The sequence below is a fragment of the Anarrhichthys ocellatus genome, unplaced genomic scaffold, assembly GCF_004355925.1.
Source record: "Anarrhichthys ocellatus isolate YVR2014 unplaced genomic scaffold, GSC_Weel_1.0 scaffold106, whole genome shotgun sequence".
In the NCBI taxonomy this organism is placed as follows: Eukaryota; Metazoa; Chordata; class Actinopteri; order Perciformes; family Anarhichadidae; genus Anarrhichthys; species Anarrhichthys ocellatus.
In genome coordinates, this window is record NW_022280136.1 from 312,679 (window position 1) to 323,231 (window position 10,553).

General features: G+C 46.3%; 1 protein-coding gene across 2 annotated transcripts in view; it reads right to left on the bottom strand.

Moving 5' to 3' along the window:
- Positions 1-1,423: 1,423 nt before the first annotated feature.
- The window catches only part of LOC116399230 (nuclear factor 1 X-type-like), a 12,284-nt gene continuing 3,154 nt past the window's right edge, over positions 1,424-10,553 (bottom strand). For both annotated transcript variants that reach the window (XM_031876217.1, XM_031876216.1), the window contains exons 3-4: positions 9,034-9,108; positions 1,424-3,614 (exon numbers count right to left, since the gene is read on the bottom strand). In XM_031876217.1, coding sequence (XP_031732077.1) covers positions 3,298-3,614; positions 9,034-9,108 — 392 coding nt within the window. In that variant the 3' untranslated portion in view covers positions 1,424-3,297. The remainder of the gene's footprint in view (positions 3,615-9,033; positions 9,109-10,553) is intronic.

Genomic DNA, 10,553 nt, shown 5'->3' on the forward strand with positions numbered 1-10,553 from the left:
ATAACTTAATTTCTGAACTAATTGGTTTGGATTTCTTTGTATGTATGGATTACTTGGGTTGTTACCAACATCTGGTGAAAAGTTCATGTCAATAGCACCTTTAGAAATATATTTACTGAGAAAAATGGTGACGTGTTCAATACTTATTTTACCCGCTGTATATATATATATATATATATATATGTATATGTATATGTGTGTGTGGTGTGTGCATTTGTACACGACAGGTGTAGGGATGCAAAACTTATCAGCATTAGGCGGCTAATAAGCTTATGGGGGAAAAAAAGCATTCCCTTTCTTTTTGCTTTACAAGAGAGGAAAATAGAGGAATTTGCACCGAACAGAGCTGCATATATGTGCGAGGTGTGAGAGGGGAGCAGTCGGTTGAGCCCAACGACTAAACACAAAGCCCTCTCTGTCAGACCTATATCCATCACTAAATCTCCTTGATTTGTATTAGAAGCCTGTTCTCCTCTTTGCTGTGCCAGCCTGACACCCACCCCGTCCAATGTCAGGCCCCCCAGCTGCCCATGTTGGGCTGCCAACACTCTTTGGTTCTTATACATTGTGTGTGTGAGTGTACTTCGTGAGAGTGCCAACCCCCGTTGCATTACCCCCCAGACAAGGGCCTATGCCTCTGAGCCCAGCAACACCTTGCTCCCATGCCAGGCTCCCTGCTCCCCCAGTGGAGCCATCTCCCTGCTTCTATTAGTCCCCTACTAATCCCATTAGAGACTGGGTGAAGGCCAAACACACTGGGGGTATGGGGGCAGGTTGGGGTTGGGATGGGGTGGTGGGGGGGAGACAGGATAAAAGGGAATCCCTACACCCCCTACCTACTTTGCTCTCCCCCTAGAGTAGAGGATCCCAACTGTTGTACCCCCACAGCCCTGTCAGATGAACTCCAATACCCCTTCGTCAACACCACCGACTGTTTTCCAAATGTGTTCATTTGAACTGATCTGTTGTCTAATACTACTGATTATACTGTATGAAAAACAAAAATGTTTGATAATTATTCCAACCTTTATCCTTTAGCTATTTCAACTGTTTATCCGTTACTTTTAGCTAACTATTTCACCTGTTTATCCGTTACTTTTAGCTAACTATTTCACCTGTTTATCCGTTACTTTTAGCTAACTATTTCAACTGTTTATCCGTTACTTTTAGCTAACTATTTCACCTGTTTATCCGTTACTTTTAGCTAACTACTTCAACATGTTTATCCCTTACTTTTAGCTAACTATTTCAACTGTTTATCCCTTACTTTTAGCTAACTATTTCAACTGATTATCCCTTACTTTTAGCTAACTATTTCAACTGTTTATCCATTACTTTTAGCTAACTATTTCAACTGTTTATCCCTTACTTTTAGCTAACTATTTCAACTGTCTATCCCTTACTTTTAGCTAACTATTTCAACTGTTTATTCATTACTTTTAGCTAACTACTTCAACTGTTTATCCATTACTTTTAGCTAACTATTTCAACTGTTTATCTGTTGCTTTTAACTAACTATTTCTCCCTTAATTTTAGCTTGCTATTCCAGCCATTTCTCCAAATTTTCTAGCTCTTTAGACCTCTCTGCTTGCTTTCCAACTAGTTTTCACACAATTTCAATCTCAACACGTAGCGTTCAGGTGACTCACTACAGTATGTGGATGTATACTATTTAAGTGATGTCTTAGCGCAGTGGGTAGCACTGCCACCTCACAGTCAGCCTTTCTGTGTGGAGTTTGTATATTCTGCGTGGGCGCTCTCCATGTATTCGGGTCTTTAAATTGCCCTTACGTGTCGATGTAAATATGAGTGGTTGTCCGTCGTGTTCAGCCCTGTGATTCACTGGTGGCCTGGAGGGACAAACCCTACCAAAACCACTGTGAGCGGCAAGCCCTAGCACACTCCTCAACTCCACCTCGCCAACTCCTTAATCCTCTGGGATCTCGTCTTCCACCCAGAAAAACAACAAAACAACAACACTGATGATGTGGTGGGCACTTTCACCCTAGCATGGGAACAGTTCCAGCTTGCTATACTTACTTGCAGTAAGAGTTTGTGTAAAAAGACACAAATCAAAACTGTATAAATTACAACTGCTGGCCACAACAAGGATGGGATATTGTGTATGTGTGTGCATGTCAGCGTGAACATGTGTACGGAGACTGCCTTTGCTGTAGCTGCATCTCGTAGGGTCTGTCAACAACCACGGAAGGTTTAATGACACGGCGGTCAACCTCACTGCTTCACATCTGCTTGCTGGCTTAAAGCCTTTGATGGAGCCAAGCTACAGAACTAAAGCACATGGGTAATTATCTCCAGTGAGCTCCTTCACTGGGTGAATTCACAACCGGGAACATTGCAAAAAAGAAGAGGAAGTCCCCCTGTGCCATGGTGATAAAATAAGGAGTGGTGATTTATTGTCAGAGCTCCTGGCTCCGTTTGATATCTGATGTTATCACGAGCTGCTTGTTTAAGCCTGGTGGAGGATCAGCGGGTTCACACTGGTTCTACCAGTGCCAGTGTGAATGAAGAACACGTGTTCATCCACATTGAGATCAATTTGTTCACACTGTGTGAGGAAAAGAAAGTCAATGAGAATTTGGAAAGAAGCAGTAAAAACAAAAGATGGGAAAGAAGATAGGGATCAGTGAAGTGGAAAGATCCATGGCCGGATCAGCCAGCTTGCTGGGTCGTGCTCCTCCAACTCTCTGTGCAACACATACAGCAGAACCAACTGTTATTAGTGTCACCTTAAAACAAGATACTGACACATGGACTCAATAAGATGGGGCCTCAAGAACCACTTTATGGCCCAGTCAATAAATACTCCCAAGCAAAAGTGCAATCCATGAAATTACCCACAAACCAACTGCCACAAAGAAAAGTGAACCTGGAGATCTGGGGTCCCATGTAGTTTCTCCACTTCCCCTGGTTGGTAATCCAGCCTCAAAAAGAACCCACGATATTACCTTAGTAAGTCTTCATTTTCTGCAAACCTTTACAAGAGTTACAAGAAATGACAAACATGACAAGATAATCCAGGAGTCAGTGAGCAAACGACACGTGGTTCAAGTGTCATTTACATCAATAAGAACAAAATAAGAACATGAAAGCCTCACAATCGGCTGAAATTTGTGCAATTAAGACACAAAGACAGAATAGGCAGCAGCAGACCCCTCTGGTCCCGTTGTTCCACTCTAAAAAGAAGAAGAAACCGCCAACCATCCACCAGACAGACCCAGAAAAGACACCACACCCAGACTCCCTAGCAGCTCCGTCACCAGCTTGACCTGCACCCTACGAGCCCCTCTCATCTCCCAAAGACACTGCTCCCACCTCTGCGCCGGGGGTGTGTGTGTGGGGGGGGGGCCCTGAAGGAGTGGTTTGGGGTGGGTAGGAGGAGATGGTGAGGGTGGGAGTGGGGAGAGAGAAAGGGGTGGGGAGTGGGGAGCGATCAGGGGGATCTGGAGCTGGGTTGGTCTCACCTGGTCTCACTCCCGCCAGCATTGGCAGTGGGTGGTGGGTGAACGCCATGCGGGGGGACCTCGTCTGGGAGGACAGGGCGCTGAAATCGTATTTCCCCGGCTTCTTAAGAGAACCAGGCGATGAGAGTCCTGGCAAAGAGGGGATCAACAAAAATGGCAGAACAGAGACGAGGTTTTAATCAAACATGCCTGTTGTTGTTTTCTTGTTTAGTTTAGTTTGTTTTACTTCGACTTCTTTACTCATTAAAAAAAAAAAGAAAAATTAAGCTCATCACTTTTTAATTTGATTGCAAGAATCGAATGATTATGATTGAAATCAATGGATTGATCGCTCGATTCATTCATTGATTTGTTGATTGGCTTAACATACAGATGGGTTCTGACGATCCGTCTGTCCAATACTCTACGTTTGGGCTGTACCATGTCCGTCAGATTGAGGGGGAGGGAAGGGGGGGAGCGGGATTTGAGGGGTCCAGGGGAGAGGCCATGTTTTGAAGCAGCATGGGGGTATCATAGAGTAGGGAGGTGACGGGAGGGAGTTGGGGAGAGGGCACAGTGTCGAGAGAGATAGAGCGAGAGGAGAGCTGGGAAATGCAATGGCGGTCCAACTACGGTCACCAATGGAGTGTCTGGAAAAAACACTACTGGTTGCGGGACGCCTCCTCTTTGAGATCCAAACTGTCCGACTCGTCCCAAAACCGCGACTATGTAAGAGGAGCCCGTTTCAAACAAGCGCGCCAGCCGCTGCGCTTGTTGGGACGCCTCGTTGGAATGAACGGGGTCCCGGGGGCCGACTGCGTGTTTCAAGCAAAGGCCGGCGTGAGCTGCGCGACTACATGCGGCTGCAGAGGAGGACGCAAAAAAAAACAAAAAAACAAAAAACGCACATCGGTGGCTCCTCTGATGTGTCATATCCGACAGTCGGGTATTTTATGTTACTGCCTTAAGTTCAGAAGTGCAGTATTTCATAAAGGAGCGCTTGAACTCTCTCTCACACACACACACACACACACACACAGAAGATGTTCAGGCTGGGTGGCGAGCGACGGGCAAACCACCAGCAGAGCGCTGGACGGGGAGAGAGCGGCAGGAAGACGACGGGAGGAGCGGTGACGACCTGGCCGACACACACACACACACACACACACACACACACACACACACACACAAATACATTAAAGTGTCCCCCCTCTGTCTATAAATGTCGGGCTGAGGCTGGAGGACGGCATGAAACATCCCTCAGTTCAGTTCAAAGCGGGCTCGCTAAGTACAGTCCGCGGGCTCGCCGGCGGACCAGAAACACGGCCAAGAGTGTGAGAGCCGCAGAGCGAGGAAAGGAGCGCTGTCTATCCTGTGATCAATGCCTCGTGTGGTGGGCACTGAGGGGAACTTATTTTGATGTATGGTGATCCAAAGGCACAATTTAAGACTTCTCAGGGTTTGAGGAGCGCCGCCAAGGGGCGTATTTGACCTCTGACGGGGACCGCAATGTCGAATATACGCCGAGTTAAAACCCTGGAAAGAGCAATCCTTAAAGCAGGCGAATAACGAGGAAGTGAGAGCAGAGAAAAAACACATCGGCGTGGACACACAGGCCTCCGTCGCTTTTTTACTCAAACTTGCTCCACATTTGGTTGTAAGAATACAGTGATAAACAACCGTGGCGAGCGAAAAGCCCTCATAAAGTACTAAACGACCCAATATTCACACATATAAAACAAACGCACTCGAATAAAGACGTGGGTAATTCCGACATGGCCCGAGGAGACGTGGAAATAGATTTTTACGAGCGAGGCGTATAAAGTCGCAGAGAGCAGATTTCTGAAAAGCTTTCTCTTTAATGCCACACCGGGAAATGTTTTATCACTGTTTACCCACAACGCTCACAGGGCGCAGCTGTGCGACGTTCTGTGGGCACCGGCGAGTATAGAAGAAGAAATAAAAGGTGGGCGCCGCTACTTATGTTCAAGCGAGGCGCATCACGTGACTCTGCACGTAGGTGGGAGGAACGGATACAATGAGCAGGGTGAGATTAATTTTTATTCACTGGTTGAATTATGAAGAGAGAAAAAAAAAGAGCCAGTGTGAAGACAGAAGGCCACAAGATGCTTCTGAACCAAATTTACAGCGAGAGGAAAATAAGGTTTTCATTGTTTGTCAAACGTTCTGTGTGTACAAGATATACGGCCTAGTCGACAAAAATAAATAAAAAGTGCCGTAGAAGAACAGATGAACACTAACAAAGGGTGCATAAAAAGTTTCCAGAAGAGAAGGAGAATAATCCGTTTCTTCCGTCAGCAGGATATTAGAAGCGTAGGCTTGTCATCCATCTGGCAATGATAGTTTATTTACGATTGGATCGCCGGGTGATATATAACAACCAATCGCACTGCACAGGGAGAGCACCTGCTCTCATACTAACGATGGATCACATGACCTCTTGCGTACGAGCCTACGAACCTTTATAGCTTTGTTTAACTCACTTTTCAGCCCCTAACCTTCTGGTTATGATTCGCTCTCACAGTTCTCATCGGCCGCTTCAGAGGCTAATTCGTGCTACATGGCTGCTGGATGCGTAAAATAGAGGAAATGTTAAACGTTATCTATAACAACTTAAAAGGTGATAATATGTCAGAGTTTACAGCTTGTTTCTACATCTTTAATCTGCAAAGTAACTGTATATCTGTCAAACTTATATATAGTATACAAGCACAATATTAGCCTCTGAAATGTCGTGGAGTTGAAGTATAAAGCAGCATAAAATCTTTTCGAATGTATGACTGCTTATCTATGTGCAGCACTTTGGGCAACCTTTGTTGTGTGTTAAAATGTGCTCTACAAATACATTTTGATTGATCAAATAGAAATGATCAAGACGAGTACCACAAAATTGTACTACGGAGTACTGTTACTCATGGAGTATCTCATTCTTGAGGTGCGCAGTAATGTGTCATTATTTAGGAAAAAGTAATGTTAGCTATCTAATGAGCTTCGGCTTCGTTCGGAATTCAGGCAAATCAGATATGTTCCTCAAACCAGATCTTTCAGATGGACGGTCTGCACTGTTATTCGTAAGTCACCAGAGGTCCTGGTCCTGGACTACTGTCCTCCTCCATGTTGTGCTCCACAGCGCTCTGCTAGCAGCACGATGGATTCTGCTCACAAGTGACGCAAAAGACACTTTGAAATCCGATCTAAACGTGCAGAGCGTGCGGGGCTGACATGCATCTGTAACCAAACCTCCAGACTTTGTAAAATCAATCTGGATTCCATTTGTATGTGCCCAAAAAAAAACTGATTGGAGTGGCAGTCTGAACGAGGCCTTTTGAGCAAAACACAGTGCTATCTCACTATTTATGGCTCTTGTACATTTTTACACGAGGACGAGCTGAACCCGAAACACGCTGTGGATTCAACGCATCGCTGCAACGGAGCCCGCTCCGCTTCCCTCTGTGGTACGCACAGGGAAGACCACGTGCCAGCCGCCGCGCAAGTTCAATTACGACCGGCTTATTATGCATACAACAGCCTTTAAATTATACATATTGTTTTTCAGTCTCTGCGATTTCCCCCTAATTAGCCCGCTCCTCTGCCGACGTATCTGGTGCTGCGTGGCGTCTCGGCAAACGAGGCCCAGATGCCCAATGAAAGCTTTGTCTGATAGAGCTAACAGAAGTTACTCTGATCTCTCCCTTAATCTGTGTGTGAGAGAGAGTCCACGTCCACACACACACTCACAGTTGTTTGTTTCTAAATTATTTCTATGTCCTGCTCCTGGCACACGGCGCAAGCAGACTGGCGGCCAATTGTTCCCATGACCCTCTAGTCTTGCTGTGCTAACAAGCTGGCGACCACACAAGCCCCACCTCCCTCCCCCCATAACTGTCAGAGAACTGATCCGGTAGCATGTGCACCAACACACACACACACACACACACACGCACACACACACACACACTGAAGAGAGAGAGAGAGAAAAAGAAGCTCACACACTCGTCATTCAGGTGAGGCAGAAACAATGTACGTGAACAGAGCCGTGTCCCTCATTAACTGCCTCACACATCGTTAGCGCTCGTAAACACCGAGGTAAGAACGAGGACACCTTAGCAGCACCGCAACCGCACACACACACACACACACCACACTTCTTAAGCCCACAACACCAAATAATTACCTGGCATTCTCCGTCAATATCACCCCCCCACAGCGGGGTTTCCCACCCCTGAGCAGCATGAGCGAGCAGGCAGGAGGAGAGAGGACGGAGCAGAGCGGAGAGGGAGACGGCGGACCTGATGATGAATTACATGATCACCTGCGATACCTTCGGAGCTTTTTCGTTCAGGTAGAAGATCACCTCCGGAGCGGGCAGGAGGCCGGGAGGCCCCCCTCCCTCCCTCCCTCCTCCGCCCCCTCCTCTCCATCTCCTCATCTCTCGCTCCCAACACCACCGCCACCATCACCGGAACAGATGTCTGCTGTAACCCAGTAGCTCCCTTTCGCTGTAGACACATGGAGGTGCCATCTGGAGCGGAACGCCGCTCCTCTCCAGATTGCGAGAGAGTGTGTGTGCGGTTTTTTTTATACGTGTGTGCGAATGTAAATCAGAGAGAGAGAGAGTTAGAGAGAGAAGTGAAGTATAATTGTGTGTGTGTGTGAGCGTGCCGTTTGTAAACCAGCGTTGCCAGTGAGTAAGCATGTCTCGGAGACAGAAGGCGCCTCGTGCGTTGATGACACACCTGAGGGCCTTCAGTCGTGTTTGTTTGGGTCGTGTGTTGGTTTGGTATTTTTTTTCCCTTTCAAAAAGAGACGGTTCAGGTCAGTCAGGCCCACGGCAGGTGGGATGCCACTCAGCGGCTCCGTCCAAACAACCGGCTGCGTGTAGCGGCTAACGCTCGCAACTCGACAAAACCCTCATTCTCACTCACTCACACACACACACACACACACACACACACACCCTCCTCTGTGTCTTTCATCACTTTCTCTCTCAGGGCTCGACAACAACATGGCAACACCCAGAGCACTTAGCCGAATGTTGCTGACAAATTCGCACCGCCTTGGAAAAACTGTTTGTATGCATGTGGTGTGTGACAACAATGTGGTTTTCGGGGGACATGATAATGCACATAATTACACATTGAAAATACAGTGGATTGTTTGTCAGACATAAAAGTGTGTTGTTTTTTTTCGTTCTGGATGCACCAGAGATATCTAATTTCTTTCCACAGATTGTACAGCAGCGTCTTTGAGGCAGACAGGCGGTGGATGTTATGGAGCTACTGGGCTACCAAAAGGCTTTGGTCAACCCGCAACGGACAACTGCAGACATCTGGCAGGAACAACCACACCCAGCGGCCAGCGGAGCCAGAGAACAAGACACAAGACAAGAAGAAGAAGAAGAAACAGGACGAATGGGAGAACAGCTCACAGGAAGTGCAAACAGACTTGGAAGATAAAACAAGACAGGATGTACACAAGTTGAGGGTGGTGTGAGCGGAGGCAGAGCATGTATACATGTACACAGTATAATGTTTAATGTTGTTCTAACCATGGTAAGGAAACTGCACTCCATCGCTCTCATGCTTAATCTTCCTCTCCTGCACACTGGCCAAATGGTGTTGCACTGAAAGGCCAAACAGGGGAGAAGGGAAGAGTTAACAATGGCGGAGGGGGAGGAGAGAAAAAAGACAGAGTCAGACATGGAAAGAATGAGAGGGAGAGGTGGTTAAATAACAACAGGGGATAATGTTATAGAGTGCAGCAAGTGTCTATAAAATAGTTACATCATTACAGTTGGCGGTATTAAAATGGCAGCATGTGGTTGGGAGTGACAGTTAGAAATGGGAGAATACATGAAAACTTTAGCAGAATCAAATACTGAACCCAAGATATACACATGAAGTTGATTGTAAATACATTTGACATGGTACCCATCATGGTGGTTAAAGATGCTGTAAGCTCATGACTGCTCTGCTGTTTGGGAGATAACTCACTCTTTTTTTTGCCGAGAGGTAGATGAAAAGATTGATACCACTGTCATGACTGTACGGTAAAATATGAAGCTACAGCCAGAAGTTGGTTAGCTTAACGTTAGCTTAGCGCAAAAACTGAAAACAGGGGAAAACAGCTGGCCTGGCCCTGTCCGAAGTAAAAAAAAGCCGTGACATTGTTCTGAGGGCCCATTATTCCGAATCCTCAATAATCCAAGAAATGGCCCATTGGACGAAAGCCCATTTGTCCTACAGCCCGTTATCCCGTAATCGAACGTCCGATGGTCCGGAGGCCCATTACTTATAGGTTAGTTGTTTTCCAGTCTTTGCTAAGCTAAGCTAACAAGTTGCTGGCTGTAGCTTCATAGTTACCATTCATAGTGTTATCAATCTTCAAATCTAATTCATGGCAAGAAAATGTCTTAGTTTTTTTAATGAGCTTATGTCTAATGAACAAAATGAAACAAAAGTCTATCCAGCTTCTGAGAGGATCTGTGTTTTATCTTAATTAATGGGTCACTTCAGCCTTCTAAGCATGCAGATAGTTCAGGTTTCATTTGCAGAGGTTTTGAGGTGTCCGCTAATGAGACTCATGCCTCCACCCCACAACAACAGAGGTGTGGTCGGTGCTCGTATATAAACTTAATACTGGAAAAACTCTGTTTGAGAAACAATGTCCAGGCCACTCAGGATCATCCGCAGACTTTACAGGTCTTTTTTTACGGTTTGAAAATAGTCCCCAATGAAAATTATTCTCAGAAACCAGGACATTTTGGGACTCTGGGATGCTGTCTCTAGATGGACAGTTTTTCAAATGTTGTTTTGACGTTTCACCACAAACGATATTTCCCCTCACTTTCATTGTACTAGGGTGGTGGTAGAAGTTTATACTCTGCAAATAAAACCAAAACTATCTGCGTGCCAACTAGGAAAACAAAGGAAATATATATTTGAGGTGCGTACAACGTTGTGAGTAGAGGTTGTGAATGGAGGAGGGTGAGATAGAGAGTTGGGATGATGGGGGGGGGGGGGGGGGGGGGGGGGGGGCGGAGGGGGGGCGGGGGGGGAAAGAGTGTAG